This window comes from Hypanus sabinus, unplaced genomic scaffold, assembly GCF_030144855.1.
Source record: "Hypanus sabinus isolate sHypSab1 unplaced genomic scaffold, sHypSab1.hap1 scaffold_43, whole genome shotgun sequence".
Classification (NCBI taxonomy): domain Eukaryota; kingdom Metazoa; phylum Chordata; class Chondrichthyes; order Myliobatiformes; family Dasyatidae; genus Hypanus; species Hypanus sabinus.
In genome coordinates this window covers 36,732-60,560 of record NW_026781307.1, presented here as the reverse complement: position 1 = coordinate 60,560, position 23,829 = coordinate 36,732, and the positions used below count along the sequence as shown (strand labels likewise).

At 50.9% G+C, this 23,829-nt stretch overlaps 1 protein-coding gene across 1 annotated transcript in view; it reads right to left on the bottom strand.

Annotated features, from left to right (window-relative positions):
- Positions 1 to 16,147, bottom strand: part of si:ch211-113e8.11 (translation initiation factor IF-2) — a 53,274-nt gene extending 37,127 nt beyond the window's left edge. The window contains exon 1 of the mRNA XM_059961303.1: positions 15,978 to 16,147. Coding sequence (XP_059817286.1) covers positions 15,978 to 16,084 — 107 coding nt within the window. The 5' untranslated portion in view covers positions 16,085 to 16,147. The remainder of the gene's footprint in view (positions 1 to 15,977) is intronic.
- Between the last annotated feature and the right edge of the window lie 7,682 nt (positions 16,148 to 23,829).

Here is a 23,829-nt window from a genome sequence, read left to right as displayed (position 1 = left end):
TGATTGGAGAGGACAGAAGTTTGATGGGAGAGCTGGGAAGTAATTAGTGAATGGGATACAGGACTGGAGAAGGGGGAGTCTGATAAGAGAGGACAGAAGTCTGATAGGAGAGCTGGGAAGTGATTGGTGAAAGATACAGGGCTGGAGAAGGGAGAGTCTGATTGGAGAGGACAGAAGTCTGATGGGAGAGCTGGGAAGTGATTGTTGAACGGGATACAGGACTGGAGAAGGGGTAGTCTGATAGGAGAGGACAGAAGTCTGAAAGGAGAGCTGGGAAGTGATTGGTGAATGGGATACAGGACTGGAGAAGGGGGAGTCTGATAGGAGAGGACAGAAGTCTGTTAGCTGGGAAGTAATTGGTGAACGGGATACAGGGCTGGAGAAGGGGGAGTCTGATAGGAGAGGACAGAAGTCTGTTAGCTGGGAAGTAATTGTTGAACGGGATACAGGACTGGAGAAGGGGGAGTCTGATAGGAGAGGACAGAGGTCTGATGGGAGAGCTGGGAAGTGATTGTTGAACGGGATACAGGACTGGAGAAGGGGGAGTCTGATAGGAGAGGACAGAAGTCTGATTGGAGAGCTGGGAAGTGGGTTGGTGAAAGAGATACAGGGCTGGAGAAAGGAGAGTCTGTTTGGAGAGGACAGAAGTCTGATGGGAGAGCTGGGAAGTGATTGTTGAACGGGATACAGGACTGGAGAAGGGGGAGTCTGATAAGAGACGACAGAAGTCTGATAGGAGAGCTGGGAAGTGGGTTGGTGAAAGATACAGGGCTGGAGAAGGGAGAGTCTGATTGGAGAGGACAGAAGTCTGATAGGAGAGCTGGGAAGTGATTGGTGAATGAGATACAGGACTGGAGAAGGGGGAGTCTGATAGGAGAGGACAGAAGTCTGATAGGAGAGGACAGAAGTTGGAAAGGAGAGCTGGGAAGTAGGTTGGTGAAAGAGATACAGGGCTGGAGAAGGGAGAGTCTGATTGGAGAGGACAGAAGTCTGATGGGAGAGCTGGGAAGTGATTGTTGAACGGGATACAGGACTGCAGAAGGGGGAGTCTGATAGGAGAGGACAGAAGTCTGAAAGGAGAGCTGGGAAGTGATTGGTGAATGGGATACAGGACTGGAGAAGCGGGAGTCTGATAGGAAAGGACAGAAGTCTGAAAGGAGAGCTGGGAAGTGATTGGTGAATGGGATACAGGACTGGAGAAGGGGGAGTCTGATAGGAGAGGACAGAAGTCTGATAGGAGAGCTGGGAAGTGATTGGTGAAAGATATACAGGGCTGGAGAAGGGGGAGTGTCATAGGCGAAGACAGAAGTCTGATGGGAGAGGACAGAAGTCTGATAGGAGAGCTGGGAAGTGATTGGTGAATGAGATACAGGACTGGAGAAGGGGGAGTCTGATAGGAGAGGACAGAAGTCTGATAAGAGAGCTGGGAAGTTGGTGAACGAGATACAGGGCTGGAGAAGGGGAAGTCTGATAGGAGAGGACAGAAGTCTGATAGCTGGGAAGTGATTGGTGAACGAGATAAAGGACTGGAGAAGGGGGAGTCTGATAGGAGAGGACAGAAGTCTGATAGGAGAGCTGGGAAGTGATTGGTGAACGAGATAAAGGACTGGAGAAGGGAGAGTCTGATTGGAGAGGACAGAAGTCTGATGGGAGAGCTGGGAAGTGATTGTTGAACGGGATACAGGACTGGAGAAGGGGTAGTCTGATTGGAGAGGACAGAAGTCTGAATGGAGAGCTGGGAAGTGATTGGTGAATGGGATACAGGACTGGAGAAGGGGGAGTCTGATAGGAGAGGACAGAAGTCTGAAAGGAGAGCTGGGAAGTGATTGGTGAATTGGATACAGGACTGGAGAAGGGGGAGTCTGATAGGAGAGGACAGAAGTCTGATAGGAGAGCTGGGAAGTGATTGGTGAATGAGATACAGGACTGGAGAAGGTCGAGTCTGATAGGAGAGGACAGAAGAATGATAGGAGAGCTGGGAAGTGATTGGTGAACGAGATACAGGGCTGGAGAAGGTGGAGTCTGATAGGAGAGGACAGAAGTAGGAATGGAGAGCTGGTAAGTGATTGGTGAATGAGATACTGGACTGGAGAAGGGGGAGTCTGTTAGCAGAGGACAGAAGTATGATAGGAGAGCTGGGAAGTGGATTGGTGAAAGATACAGGGCTGGAGAAGGGAGAGTCTGATTGGAGAGGACAGAAGTTTGATGGGAGAGCTGGGAAGTAATTAGTGAATGGGATACAGGACTGGAGAAGGGGGAGTCTGATAAGAGAGGACAGAAGTCTGATAGGAGAGCTGGGAAGTGATTGGTGAAAGATACAGGGCTGGAGAAGGGAGAGTCTGATTGGAGAGGACAGAAGTCTGATGGGAGAGCTGGGAAGTGATTGTTGAACGGGATACAGGACTGGAGAAGGGGTAGTCTGATAGGAGAGGACAGAAGTCTGAAAGGAGAGCTGGGAAGTGATTGGTGAATGGGATACAGGACTGGAGAAGGGGGAGTCTGATAGGAGAGGACAGAAGTCTGTTAGCTGGGAAGTAATTGGTGAACGGGATACAGGGCTGGAGAAGGGGGAGTCTGATAGGAGAGGACAGAAGTCTGTTAGCTGGGAAGTAATTGGTGAACGGGATACAGGGCTGGAGAAGGGGGAGTCTGATAGGAGAGGACAGCAGTGTGATAGAAGAGCTGGGAAGTGATTGGTGAACGAGATACAGGGCTGGAGAAGGGGGAGTCTGATAGGAGAGGACAGAAGTCTGATAGGAGAGCTGGGAAGTGATTGGTGAAAGAGATTCGGGGCTGGAGAAGGGGGAGTCTGATAGGAGAGGATAGAAGTCTGATAGGAGAGCTGGGAAGTAATTGGTGAACGGGTTACAGGGCTGGAGAAGGGGGGAGTCCGATAGGAGAGGACAGAAGTCTGATAGGAGAGCTGGGAAGTGATTGGTGAATGAGATACAGGGCTGGAGAAGGGGGAGTCTGATAGGAGAGGACAGAAGTTTGATAGGAGAGCTGGGAAGTGATTGGTGAACGAGATACAGCGCTGGAGAAGGGGGAGTCTGATAGGAGAGGACAGAAGTCTGATAGGAGAGCTGGGAAGTGATTGGTGAATGAGATACAGGGCTGGAGAAGGTGGAGTCTGATAGGAGAGGACAGAGGTCTGATGGGAGAGCTGGGAAGTGATTGTTGAACGGGATACAGGACTGGAGAAGGGGGAGTCTGATAGGAGAGGACAGAAGTCTGATTGGAGAGCTGGGAAGTGGGTTGGTGAAAGAGATACAGGGCTGGAGAAAGGAGAGTCTGTTTGGAGAGGACAGAAGTCTGATGGGAGAGCTGGGAAGTGATTGTTGAACGGGATACAGGACTGGAGAAGGGGGAGTCTGATAAGAGACGACAGAAGTCTGATAGGAGAGCTGGGAAGTGGGTTGGTGAAAGATACAGGGCTGGAGAAGGGAGAGTCTGATTGGAGAGGACAGAAGTCTGATAGGAGAGCTGGGAAGTGATTGGTGAATGAGATACAGGACTGGAGAAGGGGGAGTCTGATAGCAGAGGACAGAAGTCTGATAGGAGAGCTGGGAAGAGGATTGGTGAACGAGATACAGGGCTGGAGAAGGTGGAATCTGATAGGAGAGGACAGAATTTGGAAAGGAGAGCTGGGAAGTGATTGGTGAATGAGATACAGGACTGGAGAAGGGGGAGTCTGATAGGAGAGGACAGAAGTCTGATAGGAGAGCTGGGAAGTGATTGGTGAATGAGATACAGGACTGGAGAAGGTGAAGTCTGATAAGAGAGGACAGAAGTCTGATAGGAGAACTGGGAAGTGGGTTGGTGAAAGATACAGGGCTGGAGAAGGGGGAGTCTGATAGGAGAGGACAGAAGTCTGATAGGAGAGGACAGAAGTTGGAAAGGAGAGCTGGGAAGTAGGTTGGTGAAAGAGATACAGGGCTGGAGAAGGGAGAGTCTGATTGGAGAGGACAGAAGTCTGATGGGAGAGCTGGGAAGTGATTGTTGAACGGGATACAGGACTGCAGAAGGGGGAGTCTGATAGGAGAGCTGGGAAGTGATTGGAGAACGAGATACAGGACTGGAGAAGGGGGAGTCTGATAAGAGAGGACAGAAGTCTGATAGGAGAGCTGGGAAGTGGGTTGGTGAAAGATACAGGGCTGGAGAAGGGAGAGTCTGATTGGAGAGGACAGAAGTCTGATAGGAGAGCTGGGAAGTGATTGGTGAATGAGATACAGGACTGGAGAAGGGGGAGTCTGATAGGAGAGGACAGAAGTCTGATAGGAGAGGACAGAAGTTGGAAAGGAGAGCTGGGAAGTGATTGGTGAATGGGATACAGGACTGGAGAAGGGGGAGTCTGTTAGCAGAGGACAGAAGTCTGATAGGAGAGCTGGGAAGTGATTGGTGAATGAGATACAGGACTGGAGAAGGGGGAGTCTGATAGCAGAGGACAGAAGTCTGATAGGAGAGCTGGGAAGTGGATTGGTGAAAGATACAGGGCTGGAGAAGGGGGAGTCTGATAGGAGAGGACTGAAGTCTGATAGGAGAGCTGGGAAGTGATTGGTGAAAGAGATTCGGGGCTGGAGAAGGGGGTCTGATAGGAGAGGACAGAAGTCTGATAGGAGAGCTGGGAAGTGGGTTGGTGAAAGAGATACAGGGCTGGAGAAGGGAGAGTCTGATTGGAGAGGACAGAAGTCTGATGGGAGAGCTGGGAAGTGATTGTTGAACGGGATACAGGACTGGAGAAGGGGGAGTCTGATAGGAGAGGACAGAAGTCTGAAAGGAGAGCTGGGAAGTGATTGGTGAATTGGATACAGGACTGGAGAAGGGGGAGTCTGATAGGAGAGGACAGAAGTCTGATAGGAGAGCTGGGAAGTGATTGGTGAATGAGATACAGGACTGGAGAAGGGAGAGTCTGATTGGAGAGGACAGAAGTCTGATGGGAGAGCTGGGAAGTGATTGTTGAACGGGATACAGGACTAGAGAAGGGGTAGTCTGATAGGAGAGGACAGAAGTCTGAATGGAGAGCTGGGAAGTGATTGGTGAATGGGATACAGTACTGGAGAAGGGGGAGTCTGATAGGAGAGGACAGAAGTCTGATAGGAGAGCTGGGAAGTGATTGCTGAATGAGATACAGGACTGGAGAAGGTCGAGTCTGATAGGAGAGGACAGACATCTGATAGGAGAGCTGGGAAGTGATTGGTGAACGAGATACAGGGCTGGAGAAGGAATCTGATAGGAGAGGACAGAATTTGGAAAGGAGTGCTGGGAAGTGATTGTTGAATGGGATACAGGGCTGGAGAAGGGAGAGTCTGATTGGAGAGGACAGAAGTCTGATAGGAGAGCTGGGAAGTTGGTGAACGAGATACAGGGCTGGAGAAGGGGGAGTCTGATAGGAGAGGACAGAAGTCTGATAGGAGAGCTGGGAATTAATTGTTGAACGGGATACAGGACTGGAGAAGGGGGAGTCTGATAAGAGAGGACAGAAGTCTGATAGGAGAGCTGGGAAGTGGGTTGGTGAAAGATACAGGGCTGGAGAAGGGAGAGTCTGATTGGAGAGGACAGAAGTCTGATAGGAGAGCTGGGAAGTGATTGGTGAATAAGATACAGGACTGGAGAAGGGGGAGTCTGATAGCAGAGGACAGAAGTCTGATAGGAGAGCTGGGAAGTGGATTGGTGAAAGATACAGGGCTGGAGAAGGGGGAGTCTGATAGGAGAGGACTGAAGTCTGATAGGAGAGCTGGGAAGTGATTGGTGAAAGAGATTCGGGGCTGGAGAAGGGGGAGTCTGATAGGAGAGGACAGAAGTCTGATAGGAGAGCTGGGAAGTGGGTTGGTGAAAGAGATACAGGGCTGGAGAAGGGAGAGTCTGATTGGAGAGGACAGAAGTCTGATGGGAGAGCTGGGAAGTGATTGTTGAACGGGATACAGGACTGGAGAAGGGGGAGTGTGATAGGCGAAGACAGAAGTCTGATAGGAGAGCTGGGAAGTGATTGGTGAAAGAGATTCGGGGCTGGAGAAGGGGGAGTCTGATAGGAGAGGACAGAAGTCTGATAGGAGAGCTGGGAAGTGGGTTGGTGAAAGAGATACAGGGCTGGAGAAGGGAGAGTCTGATTGGAGAGGACAGAAGTCTGATGGGAGAGCTGGGAAGTGATTGTTGAAAGGGATACAGGACTGGAGAAGGGGTAGTCTGATAGGAGAGGACAGAAGTCTGAAAGGAGAGCTGGGAAGTGATTGGTGAATGGGATACAGGACTGGAGAAGGGGGAGTCTGTTAGCAGAGGACAGAAGTCTGATAGGAGAGCTGGGAAGTGGATTGGTGAAAGATACAGGGCAGGAGAAGGGAGAGTCTGATTGGAGAGGACAGAAGTCTGAAAGGAGAGCTGGGAAGTTGGTGAACGAGATACAGGGCTGGAGAAGGGGGAGTCTGATAGGAGAGGACAGAAGTCTGATAGGAGAGCTGGGAAGTGGGTTGGTGAAAGAGATACAGGGCTGGAGAAGGGAGAGTCTGATTGGAGAGGACAGAAGTCTGATTGGAGAGCTGGGAAGTGGGTTGGTGAAAGATACAGGGCTGGAGAAGGGAGAGTCTGATTGGAGAGGACAGAAGTCTGATAGGAGAGCTGGGAAGTGATTGGTGAATGAGATACAGGACTGGAGAAGGGGGAGTCTGATAGGAGAGGACAGAAGTCTGATAGGAGAGGACAGAAGTTGGAAAGGAGAGCTGGGAAGTAGGTTGGTGAAAGAGATACAGGGCTGGAGAAGGGAGAGTCTGATTGGAGAGGACAGAAGTCTGATGGGAGAGCTGGGAAGTGATTGTTGAACGGGATACAGGACTGCAGAAGGGGGAGTCTGATAGGAGAGGACAGAAGTCTGAAAGGAGAGCTGGGAAGTGATTGGTGAATGGGATACAGGACTGGAGAAGGGGGAGTCTGATAGGAGAGGACAGAAGTCTGATAGGAGAGCTGGGAAGTGATTGGTGAAAGATATACAGGGCTGGAGAAGGGGGAGTGTCATAGGCGAAGACAGAAGTCTGATGGGAGAGGACAGAAGTCTGATAGGAGAGCTGGGAAGTGATTGGTGAATGAGATACAGGACTGGAGAAGGGGGAATCTGATAGGAGAGGACAGAAGTCTGATAGCTGGGAAGTGATTGGTGAACGAGATAAAGGACTGGAGAAGGGGGAGTCTGATAGGAGAGGACAGAAGTCTGATAGGAGAGCTGGGAAGTGATTGGTGAACGAGATAAAGGACTGGAGAAGGGGGAGTCTGATAGGAGAGGACAGAAGTCTGATAGGAGAGATGGGAAGTGATTGGTGAACGAGATACAGGGCTGGAGAAGGGGGAGTCTGTTAGCAGAGGACAGAAGTCTGATAGGAGAGCTGGGAAGTGGATTGGTGAAAGATACAGGGATGGAGAAGGGAGAGTCTGATTGGAGAGGACAGAAGTCTGATGGGAGAGCTGGGAAGTGATTGTTGAACGGGATACAGGACTAGAGAAGGGGTAGTCTGGTAGGAGAGGACAGAAGTCTGAATGGAGAGCTGGGAAGTGATTGGTGAAAGATACAGGGCTGGAGAAGGGAGTGTCTGATTGGAGAGGACAGAAGTCTGATGGGAGAGCTGGGAAGTGATTGTTGAACGGGATACAGGACTGGAGAAGGGGTAGTCTGATAGGAGAGGACAGAAGTCTGAAAGGAGAGCTGGGAAGTGATTGGTGAATGGGATACAGGACTGGAGAAGGGGGAGTCTGATAGGAGAGGACAGAAGTCTGTTAGCTGGGAAGTAATTGGTGAACGGGATACAGGGCTGGAGAAGGGGGAGTCTGATAGGAGAGGACAGAAGTCTGTTAGCTGGGAAGTAATTGGTGAACGGGATACAGGGCTGGAGAAGGGGGAGTCTGATAGGAGAGGACAGCAGTGTGATAGAAGAGCTGGGAAGTGATTGGTGAACGAGATACAGGGCTGGAGAAGGGGGAGTATGATAGGAGAGGACAGAAGTCTGATAGGAGAGCTGGGAAGTGATTGGTGAAAGAGATTCGGGGCTGGAGAAGGGGGAGTCTGATAGGAGAGGATAGAAGTCTGATAGGAGAGCTGGGAAGTAATTGGTGAACGGGTTACAGGGCTGGAGAAGGGGGGAGTCCGATAGGAGAGGACAGAAGTCTGATAGGAGAGCTGGGAAGTGATTGGTGAATGAGATACAGGGCTGGAGAAGGGGGAGTCTGATAGGAGAGGACAGAAGTTTGATAGGAGAGCTGGGAAGTGATTGGTGAACGAGATACAGCGCTGGAGAAGGGGGAGTCTGATAGGAGAGGACAGAAGTCTGATAGGAGAGCTGGGAAGTGATTGGTGAATGAGATACAGGGCTGGAGAAGGTGGAGTCTGATAGGAGAGGACAGAGGTCTGATGGGAGAGCTGGGAAGTGATTGTTGAACGGGATACAGGACTGGAGAAGGGGGAGTCTGATAGGAGAGGACAGAAGTCTGATTGGAGAGCTGGGAAGTGGGTTGGTGAAAGAGATACAGGGCTGGAGAAAGGAGAGTCTGTTTGGAGAGGACAGAAGTCTGATGGGAGAGCTGGGAAGTGATTGTTGAACGGGATACAGGACTGGAGAAGGGGGAGTCTGATAAGAGACGACAGAAGTCTGATAGGAGAGCTGGGAAGTGGGTTGGTGAAAGATACAGGGCTGGAGAAGGGAGAGTCTGATTGGAGAGGACAGAAGACTGATAAGAGAGCTGGGAAGTGATTGGTGAATGAGATACAGGACTGGAGAAGGGGGAGTCTGATAGCAGAGGACAGAAGTCTGATAGGAGAGCTGGGAAGAGGATTGGTGAACGAGATACAGGGCTGGAGAAGGTGGAATCTGATAGGAGAGGACAGAATTTGGAAAGGAGAGCTGGGAAGTGATTGGTGAATGAGATACAGGACTGGAGAAGGGGGAGTCTGATAGGAGAGGACAGAAGTCTGATAGGAGAGCTGGGAAGTGATTGGTGAATGAGATACAGGACTGGAGAAGGTGAAGTCTGATAAGAGAGGACAGAAGTCTGATAGGAGAACTGGGAAGTGGGTTGGTGAAAGATACAGGGCTGGAGAAGGGGGAGTCTGATAGGAGAGGACAGAAGTCTGATAGGAGAGGACAGAAGTTGGAAAGGAGAGCTGGGAAGTAGGTTGGTGAAAGAGATACAGGGCTGGAGAAGGGAGAGTCTGATTGGAGAGGACAGAAGTCTGATGGGAGAGCTGGGAAGTGATTGTTGAACGGGATACAGGACTGCAGAAGGGGGAGTCTGATAGGAGAGCTGGGAAGTGATTGGAGAACGAGATACAGGACTGGAGAAGGGGGAGTCTGATAAGAGAGGACAGAAGTCTGATAGGAGAGCTGGGAAGTGGGTTGGTGAAAGATACAGGGCTGGAGAAGGGAGAGTCTGATTGGAGAGGACAGAAGTCTGATAGGAGAGCTGGGAAGTGATTGGTGAATGAGATACAGGACTGGAGAAGGGGGAGTCTGATAGGAGAGGACAGAAGTCTGATAGGAGAGGACAGAAGTTGGAAAGGAGAGCTGGGAAGTAGGTTGGTGAAAGAGATACAGGGCTGGAGAAGGGAGAGTCTGATTGGAGAGGACAGAAGTCTGATAGGAGAGCTGGGAAGTGATTGGTGAATGAGATACAGGACTGGAGAAGGGGGAGTCTGATAGCAGAGGACAGAAGTCTGATAGGAGAGCTGGGAAGTGGATTGGTGAAAGATACAGGGCTGGAGAAGGGGGAGTCTGATAGGAGAGGACTGAAGTCTGATAGGAGAGCTGGGAAGTGATTGGTGAAAGAGATTCGGGGCTGGAGAAGGGGGTCTGATAGGAGAGGACAGAAGTCTGATAGGAGAGCTGGGAAGTGGGTTGGTGAAAGAGATACAGGGCTGGAGAAGGGAGAGTCTGATTGGAGAGGACAGAAGTCTGATGGGAGAGCTGGGAAGTGATTGTTGAACGGGATACAGGACTGGAGAAGGGGGAGTCTGATAGGAGAGGACAGAAGTCTGAAAGGAGAGCTGGGAAGTGATTGGTGAATTGGATACAGGACTGGAGAAGGGGGAGTCTGATAGGAGAGGACAGAAGTCTGATAGGAGAGCTGGGAAGTGATTGGTGAATGAGATACAGGACTGGAGAAGGGAGAGTCTGATTGGAGAGGACAGAAGTCTGATGGGAGAGCTGGGAAGTGATTGTTGAACGGGATACAGGACTAGAGAAGGGGTAGTCTGGTAGGAGAGGACAGAAGTCTGAATGGAGAGCTGGGAAGTGATTGGTGAATGGGATACAGGACTGGAGAAGGGGGAGTCTGATAGGAGAGGACAGAAGTCTGATAGGAGAGCTGGGAAGTGATTGCTGAATGAGATACAGGACTGGAGAAGGTCGAGTCTGATAGGAGAGGACAGACATCTGATAGGAGAGCTGGGAAGTGATTGGTGAACGAGATACAGGGCTGGAGAAGGAATCTGATAGGAGAGGACAGAATTTGGAAAGGAGTGCTGGGAAGTGATTGGTGAATGAGATACAGGACTGGAGAAGGGGGAGTCTGATAGGAGAGGACAGAAGTCTGAAAGGAGAGCTGGGAAGTGATTGGTGAATTGGATACAGGACTGGAGAAGGGGGAGTCTGATAGGAGAGGACAGAAGTCTGATAGGAGAGCTGGGAAGTGATTGGTGAATGAGATACAGGACTGGAGAAGGTCGAGTCTGATAGGAGAGGACAGAAGAATGATAGGAGAGCTGGGAAGTGATTGGTGAACGAGATACAGGGCTGGAGAAGGTGGAGTCTGATAGGAGAGGACAGAAGTAGGAATGGAGAGCTGGGAAGTGATTGGTGAATGAGATACTGGACTGGAGAAGGGGGAGTCTGTTAGCAGAGGACAGAAGTCTGATAGGAGAGCTGGGAAGTGGATTGGTGAAAGATACAGGGCTGGAGAAGGGAGTGTCTGATTGGAGAGGACAGAAGTTTGATGGGAGAGCTGGGAAGTAATTAGTGAATGGGATACAGGACTGGAGAAGGGGGAGTCTGATAAGAGAGGACAGAAGTCTGATAGGAGAGCTGGGAAGTGATTGGTGAACGAGATACAGGACTGGAGAAGGGGGAGTCTGTTAGCAGAGGACAGAAGTCTGATAGGAGAGCTGGGAAGTGGATTGGTGAAAGATACAGGGCTGGAGAAGGGAGAGTCTGATTGGAGAGGACAGAAGTCTGATGGGAGAGCTGGGAAGTGATTGTTGAACGGGATACAGGACTGGAGAAGGGGTAGTCTGATAGGAGAGGACACAAGTCTGAAAGGAGAGCTGGGAAGTGATTGGTGAATGGGATACAGGACTGGAGAAGGGGGAGTCTGTTAGCAGAGGACAGAAGTCTGATAGGAGAGCTGGGAAGTGAATTGGTGAAAGATACAGGGCTGGAGAAGGGAGAGTCTGATTGGAGAGGACAGAAGTCTGAAAGGAGAGCTGGGAAGTGATTGGTGAAAGAGATACAGGGCTGGAGAAGGGGGAGTGTGATAGGTGAAGACAGAAGTCTGATAGGAGAGCTGGGAAGTGATTGGTGAATGAGATACAGGACTGGAGAAGGTGGAGTCTTATAAGAGAGCACAGAAGTCTGATAGGAGAGCTGGGAAGTGGGTTGGTGAAAGATACAGGGCTGGAGAAGGGAGAGTCTGATTGGAGAGGACAGAAGTCTGATAGGAGAGCTGGGAAGTTGGTGAACGAGATACAGGGCTGGAGAAGGGGGAGTCTGATAGGAGAGGACAGAAGTCTGATAGGAGAGCTGGGAAGTGGGTTGGTGAAAGAGATACAGGGCTGGAGAAGGGAGAGTCTGATTGGAGAGGACAGAAGTCTGAAAGGAGAGCTGGGAAGTGATTGGTGAATTGGATACAGGACTGGAGAAGGGGGAGTCTGATAGGAGAGGACAGAAGTCTGATAGGATAGCTGGGAAGTGATTGGTGAATGAGATACAGGACTGGAGAAGGTCGAGTCTGATAGGAGAGGACAGAAGAATGATAGGAGAGCTGGGAAGTGATTGGTGAACGAGATACAGGGCTGGAGAAGGTGGAGTCTGATAGGAGAGGACAGAAGTAGGAATGGAGAGCTAGGAAGTGATTGGTGAATGAGATACTGGACTGGAGAAGGGGGAGTCTGTTAGCAGAGGACAGAAGTCTGATAGGAGAGCTGGGAAGTGGATTGGTGAAAGATACAGGGCTGGAGAAGGGAGAGTCTGATTGGAGAGGACAGAAGTTTGATGGGAGAGCTGGGAAGTAATTGGTGAATGAGATACAGGGCTGGAGAAGGGGGAGTCTGATAGGAGAGGACAGAAGTCTGAAAAGAGAGCTGGGAAGTTGGTGAACGAGATACAGGGCTGGAGAAGGTCGAGTCTGATAGGAGAGGACAGAAGTCTGAAAGGAGAGCTGTGGGTGGGTTGGTGAAAGAGATACAGGGCTGGAGAAGGGGGAGTCTGATAGGAGAGGACAGAAGTCTGATAGGAGAGCTGGGAAGTGATTGGTGAACGAGATACAGGGCTGGAGAAGGTGGAATCTGATAGGAGAGGACAGAAGTTGGAAAGGAGAGCTGAGAAGTGATTGGTGAATGAGATACAGGACTGGAGAAGGGGGAGTCTGATAGGAGAGGACAGAAGTCTGATTGGAGACCTGGGAAGTGATTGTTGAATGGGATACAGGACTGGAGAAGGGGGAGTCTGATAGGAGAGGACAGAAGTCTGATAGGAGAGCTGGGAAGTTGGTTGGTGAACGAGATACAGTACTAGAGATGGGGGGAGTCTGATAGGAGAGGACAGAAGGCCATGGGAGAGCGAAAAGTGGGGGGGAGGAGCACCAGAGGGTGGTGGTGGGTGGGCAAGGAGATGAGGTGACAGAGGGGAAAAGGGATATGGAATGGGGAAGGGGTGATTTGGGGCATTACCGGAAGTTTGAGAAATCGATGTTCATGCCATCAGGTTGGAGGCGACCCAGACGGATTATAATGTGCTGTTCCTTCAACCTGAGTGTGGCTTCATCCCGACAGTGGGGGAGGCCAAGGATGGACGAGTCGGAATGGGAACGGGAAGCGGAATTAAAACGGGCGGCCACTGGGAGCTCCCGCTCTTTCGGGTGAAGCGGTCTCTCAATCTGCACCGGATCTCACCAATATACAGGAGGCCAGATGGGGAGCACCGGACACAGTGTGTGACCCCAGCAGACCCGCAGGTGGAGTGTCGCCTCACTTGAAGGGCTGTCCGGGGTAGCGAGGGAGTGGGTGTGGGGCCAGTTGTTCTGCTGGCAAGGCGGTGCTCACCGACCTTGGCGATCCGCTCGCGGACGCCCGCGGCCCGCAGCTGTTGCCATTTCTCCCTGGCAGTGCCCCTCCTTCGCCTTCGCGTGCTCGGCCTCACACCGGCCGCTCCAACTGGGACGCAGTCGCGGGGACTCGCGGAAGCCCGACCCTCCTCCGACGACTCCGTCGACCAACCGCCCGCGAGCCCCCTGGGAGCCACGGTCACGCGAGCCAATAGAATTCGAAGGCCGGCCGAAGGGGGGAAAGCCAATCAGGAGTGAGGGAAGCGAACTGGTAGGGGGGGCGGGGTTTGAGCTACATGAACCCGGAGAGAATCAGCAACAACTCCGTCTCGGCCGGTGACGGAACGCCCGCAAGCGATCTGCCGGGTACGGGACGCGTCCAACGCCTCGACCCGAGCCACCAACATTCAAAAGCAGCACGCGCACAGAATGCCGGAGGAATTTATGCTGCATCCTTGCGAAAAGAGAGAACAGACGTCTCCCAGATGGGACCGGGGTTCCCCCAGCATTTTGTGTGTCACTCTTAGACTCTCCCACGTCTCAGTATTCACCACCATCCTGAACAGAAGGATATCGTCTCTGGCTGAGGTGGGGGGGGGGGGCAAAGTGGGCTGCGCGATTTCAACGCTGCCCGGCCCTTTGATGCCAATCATGGGGCTACATCCCCCACCCCAGGCCAACAGTTCCGCGCCCATCGATCGAACCCGCCCCGCTCCACTCTGAGGCCCCTCACCCACCCCACCAGGGACCCGCCCGTCGCAACGCGATGGCCCCCCGCCCCCCCACGTCCCACAAGCTCTGATCCGATTTCCCGAGCTGCTCACGACTGGATCACCGGACCACAGGGCGCAGGAGCAGAATCCGGATCTGGAACTGACCGCGTGAACGCAGGCCGGGCACCGTCCCAAAGGAGATGGCACCCGGTTCTCCCGGCGTGGACCCCCCCCCCCCCCCCGGCGATTACGTCAGGGCCTCAAAGTTTTTTTTCAATTCCAACCCCCCTCAGCTACTTTTTTAGAACTCCGAAGTCTATGACACACTACAGGCCCTTAGGCCCACAATGTCGTGCTGACCATGTAACCTACTGTATGGACAGCTTAGAATTTGCCCACCGCATAGCCCTCTATCTTTCTAAGCTGCAGGTACATGGGGTGATTGATAAGTTCATGGCCTAAGGTAGAAGGAGTCAATTTCAGAAAACCGAGCGCATTTATTTTTCAACACAGTCCCCTCCGAGTCCAGCGGTCGTGGAGCCTACGGATCTTGGACCTCCAGAAAGTGTCCACAGCAGGGGTGATTGATAAGTTGGTGGCCTAGGGTAGAAGGAGATGAGTTATACAGCTCTCCTTACATGCAGGTGCAGTTCTTTGTGATTATGCAGAAAGTTTGAAGTTAATAACTCACTTCCTTCTACCTTAGGCCACGAACTTATCAATCACCCCTGATGAGTTTTTAACCGATCAGGCATGCCAGACATGTACTTACTTTAGAAATTACCTCAGGTTACCCTTGGCCCTCTGTTTTTCTGGGCTCCATGTATCTATCCAGTAGTGTCTTAAAAAAACCCTAACGTATCCTCCTGCACCACCGTCACCAGCAGCCCATTCCACGCACTCACCACTCTCTGAGTAAAAAAACTTACCCCTGACATCTCCTCTGTACCTGCTCCCCAGCACCTTAAACCTGTGGCCCCTCTTGTTAGCCATTTCAGCCCTGGGAAAAAGCCTGACTATCCACACGATCAATGTCCCTCATCATCTTGTGCATCATGTCACCTCTCATCCTCCGTCGCTCCAAGGAGAAAAGGCCGAGTTCACTCAACCTATTCTCATAGGCATGCTCCCCAATCCAGGCAACGTCCTTGTAAATCTCCTCTGCACCCTTTCTATGGCTTCCACATCCTTCCTGTAGTGAGGCGACCAGAACTGAGCACAGTACTCCAAGTGGGAAAATCTTCTCCCCCCCTCCCACCCTGCTGTCAGATTTCCAAATAGCCCAAGAAGTCTGCCTCACTATTTATTCCTCTTTGGCACTTAACTTATTTTTTAAAAAGCTATTTATTTTGGTTACAACTTTGTTTTGTGACCTTGTTTTGCACTCCTGCCACAAAACAACGAATTTCGCAACACTATCAGGCTACCACTTAAAAATATCACAGTATCTCCACAGAAACCCCCCCCCCCCACCCCAACAACTTCAGACATCCCTCCCTCCAAACTCTCCGCTTCCTTCCTCAGCCTGTCCGACATCCCACTCGCACCTTCACTTCCCTCGCACCTTCCCCTTCCCTCAGAGCTAACCCCACAGCGACCCTCCCTAGCTCAGCCTTCAAACCCCCCCCCCCCCGACACCGTCCCTCCACCCCCTCCCTACCTTCACAGGGACTTATCATACCTCCATCCCCCAGTTTAGACCCCCCCTCTCCTCTGCAGACTCCCTGATCTCCAGCCCCTACCCCAACTTTCAACAACTCAGGCTCTCCCTGGCTAAGAACCCACCCCAAGCACACTTTCTCCTCCTCCGATATCTCCCTTCATCCTTCCCTCCCCACTTCGGACTTCCTTCCCTCCAACCGCTCCTCCTGCTCATCCCAAAACGGGGACCCCCTCACCACACCTCCCGGGGCTCAGCGTCCTGCAGCTATCACCGATACCCCGTGTCCGCCCCAGCCCCTCACACCCACCTACCCGGGAGGCCTGGGATCGCCGGCCTCGGCCTCCGGCTCCGGCTCCGACTCCGACCCCGAACCCCCGTCGCTCTCCGACGAGCCGTAGTCCGCCACCAGCGCCGCCATCTTTCAGCCCACAGTTCCGGCTCCAACGCTTGCGTCTGCGGTTAGGCTCCGCCCCTCGGACTGACGCACCATCGGGAAGGCAGGCTCCAGCCGTGACTGACGGGGCGCCGGAGTGATGTCACAGAGGGGTCCCGCCCCCTGCCCGCAGATCTCCCCCGGGATCGGTCCCGACCACTGTCCGTCATGTCGCCCGGCTGAGGACCCGCCCCTCCAGCCCCGGGGAGCCGCCGGGCAAATCTAGGGAGGTTGGAAGTCGGGGAAATCAATGTCCTGCCAGGCCACACAGCGCCGGAGCCTTCAGAAGGCAAAGCCCATACCCTGCGACACCTCGTGATCCCAAAGCACGACCCGTATGGCCACCCCCCCCCCCCACCCACCGACAGAGACCGGTCCCAGAGCACGGGCACTGCTCTCTGACAACCGAGAGGAAATCTGCAGACCCTGGAATTCACAGCAACGGACCCTGAAGCCCTCCGAACACAGCTGCTGGGATGATGCACGCACGGACTCGAACACTTACCCACACTCTGAGCACGGCTTCTTCAAACGCTCCTGACCCCTACCCCTTTCGACACACACACACACACACCCTCCCTCCCTCCCTCCCTCCCTCCTCGGTAGAGATCGTTGAGAGCACCAAACTTTTTGGTGTTCAGCTGGCGGAGAATCTCACCTGGTCCCTCAACTCCAGCTCCACAGCAAAGAAAGCCCAGCAGCGCCTCGACTTTTTCTGCGAAGGCTGAGGAAAGTCCACCTCCCACCTCCCCCCAACCTCACCACATTCTACAGGGGTTGCATCGAGGGCATCCCGACCGGCCGCTTCACTGCCTGGCAGGGCTTCGGGACGCTTCAGCCTTACCCCTCACGGTCTGCACAAGAACAGGCGCGGAGCACAAGAGCGATACAAGCGGGCGTGCATCACACCAGGCGAGTCCCAAGATACCGACCCCGCAAGGGACCGGCACACAGTACCTGGTCAGACCCCACGTGGAGTACTGTGCTCAGTTCTGGTCGCCTCACTACAGGACGGATGTGGAAACCATAGAAAGGGTGCAGAGGAGATTTACAAGGATGTTGCCTGGGTTGGGGAGCATGCCTTATGAAAACAGGTTGGGTGAACTCGGCCGTTTCTCCTCGGAGCGACGGTGGATGAGAGGTGACCTGATAGAGGAGTACAAGATGATGAGAGGCATTGATTGTGGGGATAGCCAGAGGCTGAAATGGTTGCCACAAGAGGACACAGATTTAAGGTACTGGGGAGTAGGTACAGAGGAGATGTCAGGGGTAAGTTTTTCACTTAGAGAGTGGTGAGTGTGAGGAATGGGCTGCGGGCAACGGTGGTGGAGGCGGATACGATGGGGTCTTTTAAGAGACTTTTGGATAGGTACGTGGAGCTCAGTAAAATAGAGGGCTGTGGGTAAAGCTAGTAATTTCTAAGGTAGGGATGTGTTCCGCACCACTTTGTGGGCCGAAGGGCCTGTATTGTGCTGTAGGTTTTCTGTGTTTCTATGGTAGCTGGGTGCACGATGCAGGAACGCCAGCGCTGTGTCTGGATTGGACGCTTCCCAGTCCGGCTGGGAAACCCCCGAGAAGGTGGTGGAGAGTGACAGAGCTAAGATCCCGTGGCAGGTCCACAGACAGACTGATGAGCCGGTACCGGCCAACCAGCCAGATGCTGTAATACCGAACAAGGAACTTGAGAAGCAATAGTCATGGAGGTGGCCATCCCTGAACGACGGTAACACCAGGAAGAAAGAGGACGAGAAACCGGGGAGGTGCCAGGGGTTGAAAGGGCAGAGAGAGAGGACGTGGAAGGTTGAAGCCAGAGGGGTCCCGGTGGTGATCGGAGCACTCGGGGCTGCGGCACCGGGACCGGGACAGGGCCCAGGAACAACCCACGAGATCTCGGCCCAGTAGATACCCCGCCGGGAACAGCAAGGGTACGGCACCGAACCCTCAAGCTCCCGGGCCTCTGGTAAGGGGCCAGAGATGGAGGGGAAACTACACATACACGCCACAACATAAAGGGTGAGAAAAATAGATATTAGTGTGTGTGTCCGTGTGTGTGTCTGTATGTATGTACGTGTGTGTCTGTGTCCGTGTGTGTGTCTGGGTATGTATGTGTGTCTGTGTCCGTGTGTGTGTCTGGGTATGTATGTGTGTCTGTGTCCGTGTGTGTGTCTGTATATGTATGTGCGTGTGTGTCTGTGTCCGTGTGTGTGTCTGTGTATGTATGTGTGTCTGTGTCCGTGTGTGTGTCTGTGTCTGTGTCTGTGTCCGTGTGTGTGTGTCTGTGTGTGTGTCTGTGTCCGTGTGTGTGTCTGTGTCAGTGTGTGTGTCTGTGTATGTATGTGCGTGTGTGTCTGTGTCCGTGTGTGTCTGTGTATGTATGTGTGCCTGTGTCCGTGTGTGTGTGTGTGTGTGTGTGTCCGTGTGTGAGTGAGTGTGTGTGTCTGTGTCCGTGTGTGTCTGTGTCCGTGTCTGTGTCTGTGTGCGTGTCTGTGTCTGTGTGCGTGTCTGTGTGTGTGTCTGTGTCAGTGTGTGTGTCTGTGTGTGTGTGTGTGTCTGTGTGTGTGTGTGTGTCTGTGTCCGTGTGTATGTCTATGTCTGTGTGCGTGTCCGTGTGTGTGTGTCTGTGTGCGTGTGTGTCAGTGTGTGTGTGTGTGTGTCCGTGTGTGTGTGTCTGTGTGCGTGTGTGTCTGTGTCTGTGTGTGTGTGTGTGTGTGTCTGTGTCCGTGTGTATGTCTGTGTCTGTGTCCGTGTGCGTGTGTGTGTGTGTGTGTGTGCGTGTGCGTATGTATGTGTGTCTGTGTCCATGTGTGTGTGTTTTTCCGTCTGTCTGCGTGCGTGTGGTAACATCCTGCCGGAGTAACTCACCGTTTTCAAAGGCTCTTCCATCGGCTCGCTTTCAGACACTCCTGGTTGTCTGCTGTGAAGCTCGTGTCACTTACCCCAGATCTCTACACCGCCAGGTACGGGGGCTTTTATAGGCTGACTCGGGAGACTACGTGCGATACCTTCGACAAGTTCCATCCCGTCCAGGTCCACAGCAACCCGGGTGGCGCAGTCAACATCGGACAAATTGACATCTCCTGGCCATACAACCCGATTATGCACGGAACTATGACCGGCTTACCTGCCGGTTTGGTCCACATCTCGTTACCGTGTTCCCGCTCAATGCAGTATGACCCGACCGGATTAAACCTTGTTTCTAATTTCGACCCCCTTGCTGGATGATTCCCCCCCCCCCAAGGATATCACTCCTCAATCTCACCTCCACGCTTATCAGAAATGCCAAGCTCTCCCTCGCTTATCTGTCGCTCGGTCACGATAGCATCGCTTGCATCCAAGGAATGTCGAGCGCCCGCCCTGCCCACGCTTCCGCCAGATTTCTATCGAAGTTCCCCAGAAACAACCTGTCCCCGCCCGCCCACCTTTGAGTCCGTCCGCTTTCCTTGAGAAGCAGCGGCGCAAGCCACTCTGATCACTAGACTTCTGTTGCTGCTACTCGGCCGGCGAGTCGAGCCCGACCCTCCGCAGGGCTTTCGCGGCAAGATGCAGGACTTGGGTCCTGCCGAATGTCATCTGTACTCTTTTCCCATAGATGCTGCCTGGCCTCCAGCGGAGTTAGAAAGCATAGAAAACCTACAGCACAACACAGGCCCTTCGGCCCACAATGCTGTGCCGAACATGTCCTTATTTTAGAAATTACCTAGGGTTACCCACAGCCCTCTATTTTTCTGAGCTCCATGTACCTGTCCAGGAGTCTCTTAAAAGACCCCATCGTATCCGCCTCCACCACCATCACCGACAGCCCATTCCACGCACTCACCACTCTCTGTGTGAAAAACTTACCCCTGACATCTCCTCTGTACTTACTCCCCAGCACCTTAAACCTGTGCCCTCTTGTGCTAGGCATTTCAGCCCTGGGAAAAAGCCTCTGACTATCCACACAATCAATGCCTCTCATCATCTTGTACACCTCTATCAGGTCACCTCCCATCCTCCGTCGCTCCGAGGAGAAAAGGCCGAGTTCACTCGACCTATTCTCATAAGACACGCTCCCCAATCCAGGCAACATCTGTGTGGAAAGTTGAACAGCTCTTAAAATCACAGTCCACCGCACACCCCCCCCCCCCCACCACCCCCGCCACCTCCGCCACCTCATCAGAAACCGACGACTTCTACTTTTGGATTGCCCTACCTCATCAAAAAATGTCACCCCGGTTCAGATATGGCCCGCGTGTGGAGAAACCGAAAGAACTAGGTAATTCACAGACCTCAATATGAGCAGTGTTAAAGGGAAAATAAACAGTGGGCCAAACAGGGCCATTAACCACAACTTTCCAATGGTAAAGAAGCCCACACTGCGGCTGAAAAGAGCAACTAAAAGTAAAATGAGTATCGTCAGTCTTTTCAATCAGTCGACTCGACGGTCCAATTTCTCAGGCAAGGCTGAATGCAAACAGGCAGCAAAGCTTTACTGTGTCCAAGTCTTGGCAAATACTATGACGGAAGGATTGGAGTTAAGTGCCATCACGATGAAATCACAATGCGGTGGAGGCGGAAACTACCGGGTTTTTAACAGACTCCTGGATGGCTACATTGAGCTCGGAAAAATAGAGGACTATGGGTAAAGCCTAGGTAGTTCGAAGGTAGGGACACGCTCGGCGCAGCTTTGTGGGCTGAAGGGCCTGTATTGTGCTGTATGTTTTCTACGATTCTATGAAATAATAATTAGCTGAGACGTGCATATTCACAAGCTCAATTGCCCTATCTACTGCGCTGCTAAATCCGTGGTTGTGACAGAAAAGAGAGTGGTTATTCACCCCAAGGCGGCACTTCGTGATAACAGATACGTCTATAAGGTCACCTCTCAGCCTCGTCCATTCGGTAGGAAAAAACTCCCACACTCGCGTTACTCTTAGGTTAATAGCAAATTACTCTGTCACGGCGACTACAGGTGCAGGCAGCATTCAGAATATGTCCTAACCAATGTCTTGCATTTAACATGAAGTCAGGACCCCACGTACTCGGAATAACGGCAGATGATTGCAAACCTGGACAAGCGCGTTCCTCAAACTCCTCTTCTATGCTGCCTGCTTATGTTTATATTTAATTTATAAATCAACTCCGCTTCAGAATATCCTAGCAGGAGGATACTACCTGTAACTGGCCCGAAACCATATAACCATATAACAATTACAGCACGGAAACAAGCCCTCTTGCCCCATCTAGTCCGTGCCGAACGCTTACACTCACCTATTCCCACCGACCAGCAGTCAGCTCATAACCCTCCATTCCTATCCTGTCCATACACCTATACAATTTTTAAAAAATGACTATCTCGAACCTGCCTCCGCCATTTCTACTGGAAGCTCGTTCCACACAGCTACCATTCTCTGAATAAAGAAGTTACCCCTAAACTTTTGCCCCCGAACTCTCAACTCTCAACAAATTAGTGTGTACTTCCTTACTAATCCACTGTTCTTTCAATAAAGCTAAAGGTCCTCTAACTCTATGCCCAAACACAAGTTCAAATGGACTAAAACCTAAAGATTCCTGTACCGATTCCCTTACTGCAAATAAAAGTAAGTTTATACCCTCATTCCAGTCACTTTCATTTTCCACACAAAATGTCCTAATCATATTCTTGAAGGTAGAATGAAACCTCTCCAAGGCACCTTGTGATTCTGGATGGTATGCAGACGAAGTGATTTGCTTAGCTCCTAATTTATAAACTATCTGTTGAAGCAATCCAGACATAAAATTACTGCCTTGATCAGTTTGTATCTCCTTAGGTAATCCAAAATAAGTAAAAAAAATTATAAGGGCCTTTGTCACAGTTCTAGCTTTTATATTCCCCAGTGGTACTGCCTCTGGAAACCTAGACGATGTACACATGATAGTCAACAAATACTGATAACCAGTTTTTGTCTTTGGTAATGGACCAACTCAATCTACAATAACTTTAGAAAATGGTTCACCAAATGCTGGGATAGGTTGTAATGGAGCTACTGGTGTAACCTGATTTGGTTTATCCACAATTTGACAAGTATGGCACGTTTTACAAAACATTGCCACATCTTTTCTTAGACCAGGCCAGTAAAAATGTTTTAAAATCTTGTCTACAGTTTTCGTTACCCCTTGATGTCCACCTAAAGGCACACTATGAGCTGAAGTCAAAATCTCATTTCGATAAACTTTCGGGACAACTACCTGGTAAACAACATTCCAATCCTCACCTGCAGGAATTGTAGGCGATCTCTACTTCCTCATTAACACTCCTTTTTCCAAGTAATATCCTACTGGCACCTTTTCAATTTCACTATCTAGTAAAGCCTGCTCTCTTAATTTTATAATCTCAGAGTCTCTATTCTGCTCTGCTATCATCTCCTTCCGAGACAGAGATAAATCTTTATAGTCAGACTTACTCCCAGAATCTTGTTCAAACAACGAAGATAAGAAAGTCTCTGACACATCCTCAAAACTCGAATCCTGAGTTGAGCAGTCCTGAGTAACAACCTCATTCTGCGCATCAATCTTTTTAGCCATAGCTCTAGCCACAACACAGGAAGAATTTGTGTTAGAATTCAACTCTGGTTCCTCTGAATCCATTGTCAAATGCACTTCAGGAAAAACTTGTCCACCTGCCAAGTCATTACATAACAATAAAGAAATACCCTTCACAGGTGAGCTATGCTGTAATCCTACTTTAACAAATCCTGTAACTAACCCTGACTTTAAATTTACTTTATGTGTATGTACAGGCATAAAATCACTCCCAACACCTCTTATGTAATTCACCTCACCAGTATCAGACTCTTCATTAAACTTCAACACACTGTCTAACAACAGTGATTGAGAAGCTCCAGTATCCCTAAGGATTCTTATTGGCACCAGAGTAGATCCTTCTTTCAAGGATACAAACCCTTCAGTTATAAAATGATCATATCCCTTTCTAACTTGGTCAGACTCTAACAAAGCCTCATTTGTGTTTATCAAACCCTGTAACTTTACAGGTGCTTCAGTATGTTGCACACAAGCATCTGGAACTGCTTCCTTCTCTTTCTTTTTCAATCTGAAACTGTTAGCTATTACATGGCCAGGCTTCTTACAATAGTTACAAATAAGACCAAACCGTCTCTCCTTCACAGGCTTTCCTACCTCCTTACCTTTCTCATTAACCTCTGATTTAATTTCTGATTTACCTTGAGTCTCCATGTTATTTTTCCTCTTAAAATTTCTGCCCTGAGGAAATTTATTCTTATGGATTAAAACATACTCATCAGCTAATCTAGCACAGTCGTGCAATTTACCATTTACCATTTAAGTAGGTCCTTACTTCAACAGGAATGCTTCTTTTAAATTCCTCCATTAAAATCAGCTCTCTCAATGTATCATAGTCCCCATTTACATTTTTAGAAGAAACCCATCTCTCAAAGCACATAGCTTTATCATAGGCAAATTCCACATAAGTTTTTTCCACAGACTTTTTCAAACTTTTGAATCTTTCCCTATAAGCTTCTGGGACTAATTCGTATGTATTTAAGATGTGCGTCTTCACAATATCATAATCAAGTGCTTGCACAACAGTTAAAGCTGTGTAAACTTGTTGTGCTTTACCTTTAATTACACTCTGTAACAATACTGACCATTTATCTTTCAGCCACTCTGACATCTGAGCAATAGTTTCAAAATGTTGAAAATATCTTTCCACTTCTGTTTCACTAAATGGAGGGACC